This window comes from Cyphomyrmex costatus, unplaced genomic scaffold (genome assembly GCF_001594065.2).
Source record: "Cyphomyrmex costatus isolate MS0001 unplaced genomic scaffold, Ccosl1.0 scaffold254, whole genome shotgun sequence".
NCBI lineage: Eukaryota > Metazoa > Arthropoda > Insecta > Hymenoptera > Formicidae > Cyphomyrmex > Cyphomyrmex costatus.
In genome coordinates, this window is record NW_017276629.1 from 198,004 (window position 1) to 214,715 (window position 16,712).

Below are 16,712 nucleotides of genomic sequence, written 5' to 3' on the forward strand. Positions count from 1 at the left end.
ACATCGTTGTTCACAAATTTTCGCTTAAATTTTGGAATCGTGACAATGAAATTATTTTACACAAACGTAATAAATATAGATTGCACATTTCCTGATTTTAGCATCTGTATTCCATTAAAAAGAATGGAACATATCTCTTTTCATCTCAATACTTTAGAAAAAAAATGAAAGGAAGCAATATGATTCAATCTGCTTCACTATTTTTAAACTGATAACAATTTCATAAGAATGCTCAATCTATTCGTATTACATCTTATTTTAAAATATTCATTTGTTAATTACATTATCGTATTTAATATAACTATCACATTTTTTGCGTTATTTAATATTTATCTTCATAATTAAACAAATATTTATCTTCATTTAGCATTGTTTATCAATATCATATTCATTATTTTAATATTTTTACTGCACAAAATGTATTGGAAATATAATTTTATTCAGATTAGTGTCTAAAAATTGTTAATTCTTGCTTCGATTTATATCAAAAATATCCAAATGATGAAAGAAATGTTCTACCTTTTTACAGAAATTACTGAACATTTAATATAAAGAAATAATTATTCTTGAGCATGTTATTAGTTATTTTAATGTAATTTAATAATCAATGATCATGGTCCTCTTGTCGTACGTACATTGATCATCACACTTCGAAAAATTTTTTCATCCCATATGTGCGTTCTGTATCATATTAATAAAGTAAAATATATAGATTTTATGTATACTTTTATTTAGGATTTAAGATTGAAAAATTTTTTAGGTAAGATAATAAAGTATAAGAAATTACCTTGTGTTTTAAAATTAGCTATTTATAAAACAGTATATCTTACAAGTTATTCTTAGGAAAAATTTTTACCTATAATGAACAGATTCATAAATATTACACAATTCTAGAAAAACAAGGCATCATTTCCATGCTTGCTTTTGAGCTTTTTGGGATGCTAATTTTTTCGTAACGTACGATGAGATCAATAGCGCCGCGAGTACTATTACTATAAGATAATAATCAAAGTCCTCTTTTAGAACGTCGAATGTTTTAGATGGTGCCACTCTTGTATAAAATAGATCTGTAAATATTATAATCATTTTGTGTGAAAAGTCACAAAAATTCGAGTCTAAAATCAAGTACTTAATGTTATACTCACCAAGACCATGTACAAAAACTAAACAAGTACTTTCAAGGCCACTAGGACTAGTATGAATACCCATAACCCTAGAAACGCTTTGATTATAATTAATAATAGCATCCGTATGGACTGGAATCTCTGGCATGTATGGTATTACTCCTTCTTCTCGCATCTCAGGATTAATAGGCCGTCGTGGATCTACCATCATCCACGGCAACTCTAATATTCCACCATTGGCTAAAGCGACTGTTAGAAATATATTAAAATGTCACAATTAAATATGTATGTATACATACATTTAATTTATATTTCACATTCAGATAATTGAAATTGGAGACCTTTTTTTTTTAATTTATCAAACCATAATTTTACATACCTATTATATGTTTACTAGTGATACCCTTTTCTGTGATTGTTTCTTGCATATATTCTATAGATGCCGGAAAAATGAAAGCTTGTCTTTCTACAATTGGCAATTTTGTTGTTGCTAAAGAAGAGAACACTGAAATATCCAACAATCGTTATATTATATTAAATTGATGATATAGATTTGATTTTAAAAATATGATTAATATTTAAAATTAATTTGATGATAAGAATTCTAATTGTTTAATATAGAAATTTCAGTTAAAAATAAAAACTTTATCGGCGATATCCTTGTATGATATTTTCTAAGATATAAGTGATCCTTAGAAACACCATGATAAAAAAAAAACAGTACTGAACTAATAAACATAATCAATTGACTTTTTTTGTGATACAGATAAATATATATAAGGCTTGAAAATAGCTTCTACCTGTGGTGTTGCTCTGTATTTTTCCTTCGTAAAGCTCTAACGTAGCGATTTCTGTTCTACGTCCTTTCTCATTAAAATAACTGTATACCAACCAATTTTCCGAGTGTACTATATGGATTGGACCACGTACTCTTTTGTGCGTAATAGAAAAAATCATAGCCCCAGATACTACGTCTAATAGATATAAATTAAGCGTATCTGTATATAAAATGAGAAAATGTTAAATGTATTTCCTATAAATAATACAGGGTGCTATAAATAATACGGTCCACTTGATGCTACAAATGCTTCGAAGCTTTTAATTGATTAATCGGAAAAAACAATTTTATTAATTCACCAATAAAAAAAGCTTCGAAACATTTGTAGCATCAAGTGGACCGTAGCCATAGACTTGCATCATAATAGTCAAGAACATACTTACTTTTATGGGCATGTCCGATACCTTCTGTTACTATGGCCACTAAATTAGGATTAATGTATTTATACAATACTGATCTATCACTTAAAACTCTTCCTTGGGAGTGCACACGTTCTATCGGATTTTTCGCTATGACTTGCGTTATTCTTTGGTTTCTCGGCGACAGCAACAACTCCCATACTTTGTGAGCGATTAGTTCCTGCATCAATCATTAAAATGATTAAGACTTATCGATATAATGAAATTGATATATAAATTTCTAAATACTAAATATATATCTACATGAAACAAACCTGAGTTGTACTATATGAAAGAGAGAAGCCGGATAATATTCCTGTTGTTTGATCAGCAGTAAAGAGGTATATATTTTTCCCGAGTGAGGCTGCAACTGCAGTAGCGCTATCAGGATAAACATGAACTTTATCTCGTACATCAAGAATGAGGATACCACGCAAAAAGTCGTCGGTCCCTACGTGTAATAACATAGACTGTTTTATTTTATAACCAAGTTTCACTAATCCGTCCAATGACTGTCCAGTAATCGGATTAAAAGTATATATAACACCTTCTCCGGTTTCCTATTGCACGGCATAAGGGTAAGTATGTCAGATATGGAATGTGAACACATATTTACCATTGAATGTAATACATAAATGTGCATTTTACCTTGTCTTCTGCTAATAATGCACATTGTGGTGGATGAGGAAAATGTCTACTGCCTCTTTGTACGTACAAAATCATTGTATTAGACAATTTTGTGAAACCACGGAGATTAGGTAGCCTGAATTGCCAGATAATTTCGCCTTTTCTAGTTTCAATACCGTACAGCTGCGCAGGCAGTTTAGAATGTAACAATTTGTAATGTAAGATGGCTCATAATTTACATGAAATCATAGGTACCTTTCCAGCAGATGTAACGGCTACGATCATTTTGTGCAAGCCAAATTTATCTTGAACCAGATCAATACGTTGATTGGATTGTTGAGGTACCAAATCCAATATTGTTTGAAAGAATGCTCTAGCTTGGTTAATCTGTGAAGTAACCCTTCGAAGAAACATACTTAGAACGTCCCCTGTTTAAAAATAATATAGCAAAATATATTAGAAAACACGAATGACTGTACTATTGTAAATCTGTGGGTTGGATGATATAGCAGAAGATATAAAAAATTAGACGATGTCTAAGAGAGAATAATAGCACAAATTACATATGCTATAATTATTATAAGCCATTGTATTGCGTTATGAAATTTTTTTTCAGCAGGTTTAATGACTTTACATATATGGTACATACATATGATAATTATGGAAGTCATAAAAATGTTTTCATGCATTTTATACAGCTGGTTATCATGTATCAACGAAATTGCTACATTATTTATCTCCACGATACTTTATTACATCCGAACTCAACCATAACAAATACTCAAATGTGGAAATTTTACTTTTTGCAATATGTCATGCAGATAGCGATATATTATATTACATAAAATAATTGTATTATTTTTGGGGTATTCTATGTAATCACACGTATACACGCGTTGCATCTTCTAATATCTTTATGAGCCTATACATCGCAAATGTTATACCATGCAAATAAGTTCGTAAATAGCAATAACACAAAGTACTGCATTAAAACCAGCCTTCCCGCTCCACTACTTACATGAACTGTCTACATCAATACCTGCCAGCAGCCATTCACAAAAGAGAGTTAATTAATATAACTTAACAAGTAGACTGTTAGAAATTATTTTAGAAGTTATTGAATTGTTGTGTGTTATGCCGATAAACAATATATCGCTTTAATATATAAGAGTGTTATTAAAAACAGTACATAAGTTTTTTCGTAGCTTTCAAATAATACATAATTAGACATAGATTGAAGACATCCTATCTCATATACAAATTTTACAAAATTAAATATAACAACTTAGTATTCACAACTGGTTCTAATATTTAAGATCACAGTAAGTGTTAAATATAGTCTTAAAATGTCATAAGTCAATCATGTATATGCAGAGTGTTTTCAAATTCGCGCTTGCGAAGTACAAGACGTCATACTTTATACCAAAAGAAACAATTTCTTCCTTTTGCAAAGTTACGTCTGACCAGTAGTTTTTGCAGGAGACCAGGTTGAAGTTAACAAATAAGCGTTCTGATCTATGTGACGCTTAGGGCCAACGCGGGCTCCTCGTTCACTTGCCATATTCGTTAATTTCAACCTGCTTTCCTGCAAAAACTACTTGTCAGACGCAATTTTGCAAAAGAAAAAAATTGTTTCTTTTAGCGTAAAGTATGATGCCTTGTACTTCGCAGGCGCGAATTTGAAAACACCCTGTATATCATGTAATCTTAAATGATTACTTAAAACGTCTTGAAATAATAATTAACTATGAACATCGACCTTGATATACTTAGGAAAAATGTAAGTTATATCTTGAAAGTATAAGTAAGAGTTATATATTTCATACATTTGATATATGTATATTACAATAATTACTTAACAAAAATATTATTTCTAGCATTTCCTTCATTCAGTAACAAAAGAAATAAGATTTATTTACATCAATAGTTACATATAAAATATATTACGTAGAAGATATTTAATTAAATTCAATAGGGGATAAAAAATCCTTTTCAACTTTTTAATACTCAATATTTATATATAAATAATCTTACTTACTTTCTTTCTGATCGAATTCAGTTTCGATAGCTTGATCCCTGTCAGACATAGGCAATTCCATAATTTCAACAGCCACAATACTGGCAAGTGCTTCCTCCCTTGTCCATATTAGTTTATTGTGCTGCAACAGCGCAATACTATGATCTTGCGAAGATAACAAATGACGACATGTTATCCCTTTCGTTTGTCGTGGGCAAACAGAAGCCATTATGGTTGGTGATTGTATAGAAGAGTGAGTCAGAGTAACCGATAAATCAGGTATAAGTGCAGATGATAACAGATTCGTCGCTGTTATCTCTATTTTCTAAAAGTAAAATAATAGGAAATTTGTAAAGAAGTTACATCAATAAATTTATTTAGAAACAGAAAAAAATGCGTTTTAATATTTACTCCATTTTTATGTGTTGTTTCCAAAAGTATTTTCTCATTATCAACAGAGACAACATAAAGAGTTGCATCACCAGTGATGTCTCTCTGTATGGGAGTCGGGGATTCTCCGATAACTAAAATTCGCTTTCTTTGGTCATTATCGGCATTAATAGAAATTACAGGTCCTTCACCAAGTACAGATTCTAGTTTGTATGGCCCTTGGGCACCAGCCCCGAATATTGTATTTATTGTAACTGATTGTGACTGTGCATTAGTATCGAATAGATGTACTAAAAATACTACAGCTAAGGAACTATCCCCTTTCAAACAAGCTAAGTATGGAGCTGCTAAAACACATCTAAACAAAAATAAAAGTGTTTTAAATATTGAAACGGATAAGATATTTATGAAACTAATAACATAAATTTAATCAATCTAAAATTACTTACTCTGTTTCACGACTTATAAACGATGCCGAGACTCTTCGAGTCTTCAATTTTTCTCCAGTCTTGCTGTCATAAGATGTCACTTCTACTCCGCTATTGTAAATAGGTAATATATGATGCAGCGTTCCATCTTTTATATGCCATTTTACATCTTTTATCCTGAAAAACAAACTATCAATTATATCCTCTAAAAATAAATACTTGACACATCAAGATATCTTCATAGTTTTGCTCAACCAGAAAGATAATTTTTTGTCACAACAAAAAACCTTTAAATATTTATCTCTTATTTTATGTGTGTGTGTGTGTGTGTGTGTGTGTGTGTATGCGTGTATGTTATTTGACATGGATTAATGATTATATAAATAAAAATACAAAATGCTGAATTTAAGCAACCTAATTTACAACAGCACAGAGTTACAGAACTAGGTGTACAAAACATATATTATTGATTGTGCTTTGAATAAAAATGAGAAGACCTGTCAGCAGAATACAAGCCCAATGTAGAAAACGATATAAACGGAGATGCATGTCTGTAAAAGTAATGAATTATGTTTTACATAGTTTTTGTAAGCAAATTAAGTTTTACCAGCTTTTAAAAGACGATTAAATATGTCCCTATCTTTATACAGTATACATTATTTAGAAATAAAATCTCTCACATAATTTCATTATTTCTTTTTAATATTATTAAAACAGAATTTTGCAATATATTGTGTTTCAATAAAAATTTAATAGTTCTATACAAACCTGTCACTATTTGGCTCAGCTATTGGCCATTCGTTAAGTATATGCCCAGTCGCCAAATCCCAGGCACGAACGACAGCAGGAACCCCGCCGCTCACAGATATTAAGTCTCCATCAGCGACACCTCCTAGAGTTCTAATATGTCCGCCATAACCTTTTTCTAGAACTCGCCTCCATAATATTTGACCTATTACATTATAAAATTAATTAATAATATATTTATTTTGAGACCTAATAAATTATATTTCTTACATAACAATACTTGTCATGAAATAATGTTTAATTTGTAATATCGGTACACACAAAAATGTGCTTAATCATTATAATTATTACATTAGACGAGCAAATATAAATGGTGATAAAGACAATTAAAGAAACTGGAAATATAAAAAGTGCCATATGCTCTCTATATACAAACAGGTGCAAGTAACATGCAAAAGATAAGAAAAAAGGAGACATCGTAAATACGTTTATTTACCCGATTTCAGATTAAGCGCAGCAATAACGTTCTCCTCGGTAGCGACAATTATCTTCTTCGCCGTAGACACCGTGTCGAAGCTGGCAAATTTAATTTTTCCAACGTAGTTCTGCCTCCTGAAAAAACCCGTAAGGGATTAATTCACCCTGGAGATGACACACAACACATAGGAAACCGGCCTCGTGATAATATTTCCATGGCGCTTTCTCTCTCTCTCTCTCTCTCTTCTCTCTGCATTATTTAGAGGTTGCTTCGATTGATTACTTACCAATCGAATTTACCAACTTGGTCCTCGTAGAGGCACAGGGAGAGATTGAAAAGACTGATCAGCACGATCAGGCACTGCAAGATCGGCACGTCGAGGAACCGGTTGAGGTTCCCACGGAAGGACCACGCGCTCGGAGCCATGACGATAACGAGAACTCCGGCAAGCGCGCGAGAGGGTATCCGCGATGCAGCGCTCGCCCCCTTCACACACAATTGCTCTACGCCCTACGTTCTACACCACTTCGCTTATGCACGTATATGCTACCCACCGATCGACGTGCTATATGATGCTATAGCATGGACGACGACCGAACGACCACCGACGACAGACGACGACGTCGCATACACACGATCGCAACGGTTACCCCCCTCGGCTCTCTCTCGTGCTCTCTCGTCCTGTCTTGTCTCAGTCCATCTCAGTCCATCTCAGTCTCACACGCTTCATCCCCTCCACGCGTGTACAGTACAGTATGTACATTAATCAACATCAATTCGTGGATCATTTTAGTTGTCAATTCAATGTAATTTAAATGGAGTCGATAAGTCAGACTACTACTAGAACTCAGTGAATTAATCCACTGCACTGTACTACATACACACGTAACGAACGAAGACAGACAGAACCAGACGGGCTATACCGTCTTCATCTAACACGTGGCAAATTCAGGGCTGGCTAGCAACATTGAGGTGCCCTGTGCTATTTCAGTCCCACGTGTGCAAGTATCCATATATACATATAAGGTGTGCATAGGTGTGATCTCTCTAATAGTAAATTCGGTCATTCTAGATTAGCACACGTTAAAAAGGTTGCTTTATAGAAAGTATCTAAATATAATGGCAATATATAATTAACTTTGATAATAAAGTAGTATCTATACATGTTTCGTTAAAAACGTAATAGTATTATATATATATATATATTACTAAATATTTAGTTTAAATATATTAAATTAAGTTAAATTATAATATCTATATTTAACTTTGTTAATTTCATGTACCTATAGTAATTTTTAGTAACCAAATTCTATTTAATATTTCGCTATAATCCATGAGAATTTATGGTGAATTCATTAATTAAATAACAGGAACATTTATTATAAATAACTATTCGCCGTCAGTAATTCCCGAATCACAGAAACTTAAAAGTTCACGGTTTTAGTGAAATAAGAATTGCTTGAGTTTTTATGAATTTGAAATTATTATGATCAATTTGGATGTACTACCTTCTCGCTATATTGATAAGAATTATTATAAGTTAATATACTGATATTATATACTGATTACTCTCTTATAAACTGATTAATATAATTCTTTAAAAAATATTTCCACTGAATATTAATAAACAGTTGATTTAAATGAGTTGGAAAGAGACATCGTAAAAATTTTTTCTCACAAAAGAAATACTAAAAAAAGTTCGAGAGAACTAAAAGCTGTATATCCCTTTCATAACAATAATAATGGAAAATATAGATGAAAAATACACACACACACACACACACACATATTGATGATTTAAATACAATCAAATAAATGAAAACGATTATTTTTCTAATTTCTAGACGTTAGTGCTACTAAATAAAATGTTCTATAATTTGTACATATAAAAATAAACTTTATAAAATATTAATAAAACATGGTAATTTTAAATTAAGATAGGAAAAATGTTTGAAAAATTTCTTAAGAATAACAAGATAGGTACATATAGCTTAAAACAGTATAAACTATGCTATCTCGTAATTTTATTGTATCATTTATTTGAAAAAGTTGTTTTCAAAATACATGTAAATAAAAAATAAATGCTTCCTAGTGCCATAGAATATGCGTTTATGTAGTCATGTTACATTGTAATCGTCATTGTTAATGAATTTTTTTCCACAAGGAAAACGAGATAATGGAAATTAATTTTGAGGCCACTATTTTACTGATACGCTATCAAGTCGACAGCAAAAGAGTGCATAGAAAATATACATACAGTTGTAGAAACATATATTCTTTTGTAAAGTAAATTTACAAAATTAATATGAGGTATATCATTATTGTAAATTTACAAAATTAACGTGAGGTATCTCAGTGTTGTAAATTTGTAAATTAGTAGATTTAAAAAACTCTTGTAATAGTGATGGGACGCTCTCTTATGCTGTCCTGTGTTAGTATATAAATAACGAATTTCATTATATATACGAAAATAGACAAATGTTTATAAATTACTCATAATTAAAGTTATATATCTTAGCACATATACATATATTTGTAATTTCTACAGAATTTCTACTCTCATCGTTTGGTTTCCTTGCGTTCTATCTAAATTGACAATATTAAGTTGCATCTTTACTTTCATATCCCCTTTTCTTTCTGTGTTCATTTCCTGTTTCGCTTATTCACACGCTAAATTGCTCTGTTTAAGGAATTATTCTGTTTACATGCAATCTGAGAGCATTATTCACATACACAAATAAAAGTTAAAAGCTGATTCGTGATGACTAGAATATCTTTACATTTCATACATTCATTCTTTTTATACTTATGTGCAATAGTCCATAATAAAAAACATAGATATTATCTTAAATTGTAATATATAACTTTGGTTCATAGCAATCCCTCGATGATTTCGTTAAAAAGAGGAGAGATGAGAAAGTAATTCGCATTATACGATCTCCGTTAAATGCAAAAGTTGTAAGTAGTGCAATTTAAATTACATTATGCCCAAATTAAAGCCTATCATTAGAAAATACAGACATTAGATATACTGTATAGTAATGTACCCACCCACCCATCCTGTTAGCAACATTATTGTTATTGTTTCAATATGAAAATTCTATAATTAAATTTATTCAATTTATTCAATTTCAGTTCTAAAATTATAAATGACAAATATTGCTGCATTTCTGCTGATAATGAATTTTGAAATATAAAAGAACGTGTATAGTTAAGTACTTGAAAACTTGTAAGATAAGAGTGCACTACTTACAAAAAATGCAATCTATGCATTACAATACATAATCTATGTATTGTAATACGTAATTGTAGTATATTACTATGCTTAATTAATGCATCATTATACATATGCAGGGTATACACATACATATAAAAAATTTAAACTATTTTAAATTGCATAAATGAAGATAAAATATGCTAGATTAATTATTTAAGAAATATATTTGTAATTTAGATAATATTCTAGCAATTTTCGTAATTTTTGAAAGTAGATATATAAATATATATTTTACTGCTAAATAATTATATATAATTACTATTATGTATGAATAATTATATATGTAATTACTTAGCAATTATATTATACTTTATTTCGTGTGTCACACAAACAAATCAAGCAAAAGACAGACATTAGCTGCAGTAATTAATAAAATAATTTTATGATAAGACCTATTGGCGCATAAAGATTTCAAGAGTATAAAATTAGACATGAAATGACGTCTTAAAATATGTAGACTTGATCAAAATTTCGAGTATGCTTCTATGTTATTTTATGTACACCTAGTAAAGCTGTAATATACCTTTTGCCTTCTCATATAGCATTTTCAGACTAGAACAGCCGAAACAATCACTGATCGTTAAGCTTTCTTATGCAATTGTAAAATTTGTTTTTGAAAATTAATTAATATTAATGATGGAAATTATAATAGCAAAGTCTTTTTATTGTGTTCCATGAAATTATTAATTTTCTTTTCAAAATAAGATGTAAAATTATTCTTTTAGTAGTTATTCATTCTCAGTTACTCTGGTATTAAGTGTTTTTCTTTCAGTTAACATTCAATTTCTTTCAATTCAATATTCAATTTTGAAATATTATAAATCATTTGAAAATTCGTTTCAAATGAAAAATTTCATGTTTGATATTTAATGTACAAATGGAAAGCATATGGCACAAAGGTCCTATCTTTTCTATATCCTAAGTTTTTAAATATAAAAAAATAGTATGATCACAAGGATAATATCCTTTTTAACGGTTTATCATTGAATTTTTAGAGAGCATTTATATCTATATCAATAAAACCCAATTTTTTAGCAAAACATAAATAGGAAAAAAAACTATAAAAATACAATCTCAATTAATCGATTAATAAGATAATGAATTAGAGACAGTGATATGAGCTTAACTTTATAGCAATACTTATTTGTACAAGATATCTATCTTCCTAAATCATCATACTTCTGTAAATTTTATGTAAACAATTTTTATACAAATAAATGGAAGAGAGTGAGATATACTATGGTATTTAAGAAAATACATTGTGCTATATTTATATATTTCAATTTAGGTGGACTTTGCGTTGCGCGCGCTGTACTTGTCATCAGCGTTTTGTGTTATTATTAACTGTTATACATTTCTTTTGATTAAGTATTATTTTTATAAAGAATATTTAAATTACGTAAATTCGATTAATATTAATAAGTCAAATTGCATCAATGCAAAAACTTGTACAATATTAAAATCCCATTACAAGCACAAACAGAAAACATTATATTATAAATAGAAAATAATATTGAACTCCTGCAATACACATATAAAATCATATTAAGATATTTTTCGTTTTTAATTTATCAAAATAAAATAAATATTAATGCACATACACAATACGTTAAGTAGCGCAGCATAACTATTTTACAATTTCACAGTGTTGGTCCGACTGTCCGTTCGTCCATTCTTTCGTCTGTCTGCAAAATTTCTAAAAAAAATGTCTTAACTTTTTCAAATTCCATTTTCGATAAACAATTACAAGATAAAACATGAATTAAATAAGTTGATCAAGGGTCAAGATTAATGAGATTTTTAGTAGTATAGAGGGTAAACTAAATGATCTAATTTTTTCAAATCTTGGTTTTTCGCTGCACTACTTTGTTACATCCGTTACAACGGTTTATTACGTTTTTTAACACACAGACATGTTACTATTCTAAATAACAAATGTTTCGTGTGTATCGCTATCAAATTTAATTGTGTAATTATTACACAAGATTATCGATTTTTCTTTTTCTAATAATATTATTTAATACTATGAAATTTTCGTTTTAGTTTATGGCAGTATCATGTATGCATACCATACATTTTTTATTGGAAGTAATAATAAAAATTAAAATCTTCAATGCCCGAAAAAAAAAAAAAATAGTAAGACAAACATGCTGCTTCTGTCTAAAGAATCATTATGCACTCCAATTTCTCTAATTACAATTTTTTTTAAATCTCCGTATTTGTTAGTAAAATATATATTGTCTAAAACTGATTGATTAAAGGTGCTTGTAAAATTTGATTTTTTGTTGCTATGGCACTGCATGTTTAAATAATTCTCTAATGCTAGTTTTACATCTCGTAAAACTTTACAGCATATGATTGTTATGATAGCTACCTCGATTTAAATGTACTAAAATAAATGTTACTACTATTGTAAATGTAAAAAAGTCAAAAATCTGGCAGCCCTGATAAGTAAAGCTTCGATACTTAATGCTTTTAATCATCACAGCACATTTACACTGTATTCGATTTGCAGGACTACAATATTAATTAACAGAGATTCTCTTATATAAAAAAAAAATTATGAGCGGTTTTCCACTAAACTATTGACTGTATGTTACTATGGTCACATATTATGCAAATATATGTAAATGCAAGTTTAAGGAAAGACATCTGCAAGCTTGTAACTTGTAAACTTCCTCCCCTGCAAATGCTGCTAAATATTTATTCTATCCTTTTTTTCTTCTTACTTTCTCGTTGTCTAAACTTTCTGGTCGTGAATTAACATCACGACTCATGTTGAGACCAGGAAGTTTTAAATTGTACTCTTTCCATAATATGATAATATTCTATAGCTGCCAGAGGATAATTCGTTAAAATGCATGTACTATTTATCTTCTCTTTAAAACATTCATATTTTTTCTTTGCATGATCAAATTCATTTTGATCTGTTGCTTTATTTTATGTGTATACCTATGATTCCCTTCAATTCCTTCTGTCGTTTATAACATAATGCATCTTCTTTGTCGACGTTTTTGTGGTTCAGGTCTTAAAACAGCACGCACTGCCTCGTCGAATACTTGCTTCAGTCCACGTTGCGTGAGAGCAGAACATTCCATATATTTCACCGCACGAATCTATAGCAAACATGGTATTATTAATATTAAACTATTCTAAATTATATAAAAAGATAAAAAGATATAAAAATAATTATACATACATACAAAGTAACAATTTGTTTCTACATACCTTGTTTGCCAACTTTTGTCCCTGCTCACGCTTAATAGCACTAAGGCCCTGTTCAGCTAAGGCAGTAAGCGTTTCACGGTCATCTCGTAAGTCTATTTTAGTTCCAACGAGTATCATTGGTGCATCTGGGCAGTGGTGTTTTATTTCAGGGTACCATTTACTGGTAACATTTTCAAATGATGAAGGGCTTGTTACTGAGAAACAAATGAGAAATACATCTGTCTGAGGATAGGAGAGAGGACGCAATCTGTCATAATCTTCTTGTCCCGCTGTATCCCATAGCCCTAGACTAACCGGAATACCATCAACAACCATTGGTGCAGAATAGTTGTCAAACCTATTAAATACAAGCCAGACAAAACATTACAGATTTAACATATATTCAATGTTACATTTTTCGATTTGCTTTCAATTCGTTCATCATTATTTATTAAGTATTTTATTCAACATTTCAACATCAATAAAAAGAAATTTTATTCACTACTTGTATCTTAACTGTAATGAGCCATGTAAACCAATAAAGATATTGCTGAATGAAATGGAGCTAAACAAAAATAGATTTGTCAGAATCCAAAGGACAGGAAGTAACCAAAAGATGACTGGAAATGAATTACTTCCTGTGCATAGCAGTTAGGTATCTTATGCTCTGTTACTATTAATAGCCACTCCATTTGATTGGTCTAAGAAAGAGAAACTAAGACAAAAACCATGCTATAAGGTATCCCTTTAATGACCCATTATATAGAAGCAGATTTCTCAGCAGAAAAAGAGAGCGAGCGAGAGAGAGAGAGCATAGATATACAATTTCAATAATATAAGTAGAGATATACTTACACGGTAGGTACATACTCTCCAGGAAAACTGTCTGTCGTGTACGATATCAACATGCAGGTCTTTCCTACTGTTCCATCTCCTACCACTACACATTTTATTGGTCTACCTGAGCTCATGATTTATTATCTACAAGAAGATACATAATCATTAGCGCCACTACAAAGTCTAAAATCATTCAAAATATTCAATTAATTACATCATATTTAAATATTTTATCATGAGTCCTGAAATGTTACATATGTAACAATATGTTACACTGACATCATTAACAAAATGAGAAATACGAATAACAATTTCAATCAGCAACTTTCAAGATAATACCCATGATTCGCACAATTAAAAATACAATAAACACAAATATAATAAATATATAAATATTTGATACACACGCGGTACACTCAATAAGAAATTCCGTCCTAAATTTACATAATATATATATTCAACGTGAAGCACAAAACAAGTGTGGTGGCAATCGTTATAAATCCAGTATAAATAATAAACGTTAATTTTTCGTTACGGATCGCCTGCGAGAATTCACAGAAGGTCCACTTTCATTTCAACTCGGAGCGCAGATATCCCGGAAGCGGACTGTGAATTCGAGCGCGCTTCTTCGTATCGAAGGGCTCGGCCCTAGGACCGCGGCAAGTAAACAAGCCGCTGAGCCAGCCAGACGAGAAATCCGCACTCACCGTGTAGCACGAGGGAAGAGGGTGGGTTTTCCGCTAATCCGTCTCGAAATCGTGCGCGACGATTGCGGGGGTGCGAGCCTGCGTGGCGTGCGCGCACGGTGCCGTGTCGTGTTTGCGTATACGGTGCCCCGCGCGGCCGTGCGTTGCGTCTCAAAAAATCACAAAAGCGGGTGCCATGACAGTGTGTCGCGGTTTTTCGGGGGACTTGGACTGAAACGAAACCGGCTGACTGGTTGGCTGTCTGGCGCACTGCTTGCACGGTGACAGATGTTTAGCGATCGCCTCACACACACACACATGTACACTCCCACCTCCCACCGCCTTTCCTGCCCCACCTTTCCGTGAAACTTATTGTTCGGGGAAGTGACAGACCGCAATACTGTCCTTTATGAGCGGTGCACATGCCACATTCAGCCACATTGCATATACGGAGGTTAAAAACCGGTCCGAAGGATCCGTATGTATGTGCATGGCACGCGATACGCAGCGACCGACCAATCGCACGTGTCAGCGCGAAAGATGCATGGAAGAATCGGCCAATGGCTACACGTTCGGTTTAAGGTTTCGAACGATTCCATGAGATCGCCTTGGGTGGACTGCGTTCAATGAGCTTTCATTCAGTCATTCACTTCCATTTGTACATACACGAGATTGTGTATGAATACTATTTGTTTGTTCCTTGTGATCGAATTTTTTTCCTTCGCCTCTCGCCTGTTCTTCCTTATTTCTACAACAATTCATGTTCTTTTTGTTTTTGCGGAATCGAGACTGTCCATATTTTCGTGAATAATTATTAAGAGGTATTTTAAGTATACAGTAAATATCTATTACTCTACTTTCTATAATATGTAATTTTGTTCTATATGCAATAAAACAAAAAACAAAGGTAGAGCATTCAACCACCCGCTAGATAATGATAGCGAATATGTCATAATTTAATTAAATACACCAAACGTTTCGAAAAAAACGTTTCCCCAAAAATGTGGGGACTTGTGCTTTCTTCTTTCATATACATCTCATTTAAAATTTTTACATCTTTTTTAATACGTTTTTATAGCTCTCTGTAATATAAATCAATTGTTACATAATTTGTACGATTTACAATTATGCGTCCACCGCGCGCGCAATTAGTTAATTTTTTTTTAAATATATACATATTAATAGTAGAATGTATAATATACTAACTGTATTGTATTTCGATGTGTGGCGTCGAGTCGCTCACCGCTCCATGTGATTGACTCGCGATCTGTAGACCCGAGTTCAATCCCACGTGCGACCAAACGCAATTTTTCGCGTTTAATGCATATATGTAATGCTCCTATGGTTTAATGAGCCAAAAAATGGCTCCACCTGGTGATCAAAAGATCTATGATCATCAGCGCCGTTTGGATTCGGCGTTAAACTGTAGGTCGTGTACATCAGTATATACATATCAGTTATATAGATGTTTGTCTCTAATATCTGACTGAGGTAGGATTCTGTGGATCAATCACCCACAAATTAAAAGTTTATTTATAAAAAGGACATGACATATATCCAAGCTAAACGAGCAGATTGAAAACAAAGAAAGAACAATTAAACATCTGTTTTCAATCTGTTTCTTTAGCTTGAATGTATTTCATATCCTTTTTATAAAT

At 31.5% G+C, this 16,712-nt stretch overlaps 2 protein-coding genes across 3 annotated transcripts; both read right to left on the bottom strand.

Moving 5' to 3' along the window:
• Positions 1-744: 744 nt before the first annotated feature.
• On the bottom strand, positions 745-7,476 carry EMC1 (ER membrane protein complex subunit 1). The gene is made up of 14 exons (XM_018540538.1): positions 7,334-7,476; positions 7,066-7,181; positions 6,591-6,774; positions 5,844-5,999; positions 5,416-5,752; positions 5,026-5,329; positions 3,243-3,415; positions 3,009-3,170; positions 2,636-2,920; positions 2,346-2,541; positions 1,925-2,122; positions 1,504-1,629; positions 1,146-1,373; positions 745-1,067 (listed from the first exon to the last, which is right to left on the bottom strand). The coding sequence occupies exons 1-14, from the start codon at positions 7,471-7,473 to the stop codon at positions 907-909; spliced, it is 2,766 nt and encodes a 921-aa protein (XP_018396040.1). The 5' UTR covers positions 7,474-7,476; the 3' UTR covers positions 745-906.
• Positions 7,477-11,976: 4,500 nt separating this feature from the next.
• On the bottom strand, positions 11,977-15,284 carry Mtl (Rac family small GTPase Mtl). 2 transcript variants are annotated; one of them, XM_018540529.1, is made up of 5 exons: positions 15,076-15,284; positions 14,387-14,512; positions 13,553-13,889; positions 13,277-13,440; positions 11,977-12,020 (listed from the first exon to the last, which is right to left on the bottom strand). In XM_018540529.1, the coding sequence occupies exons 2-4, from the start codon at positions 14,500-14,502 to the stop codon at positions 13,306-13,308; spliced, it is 588 nt and encodes a 195-aa protein (XP_018396031.1). In that variant the 5' UTR covers positions 14,503-14,512; positions 15,076-15,284; the 3' UTR covers positions 11,977-12,020; positions 13,277-13,305. The 2 variants fall into 2 exon arrangements, with proteins under 2 accessions (XP_018396031.1, XP_018396030.1); XM_018540528.1 differs by lacking the exon at positions 11,977-12,020 and having other exon boundaries at positions 13,014-13,440.
• Between the last annotated feature and the right edge of the window lie 1,428 nt (positions 15,285-16,712).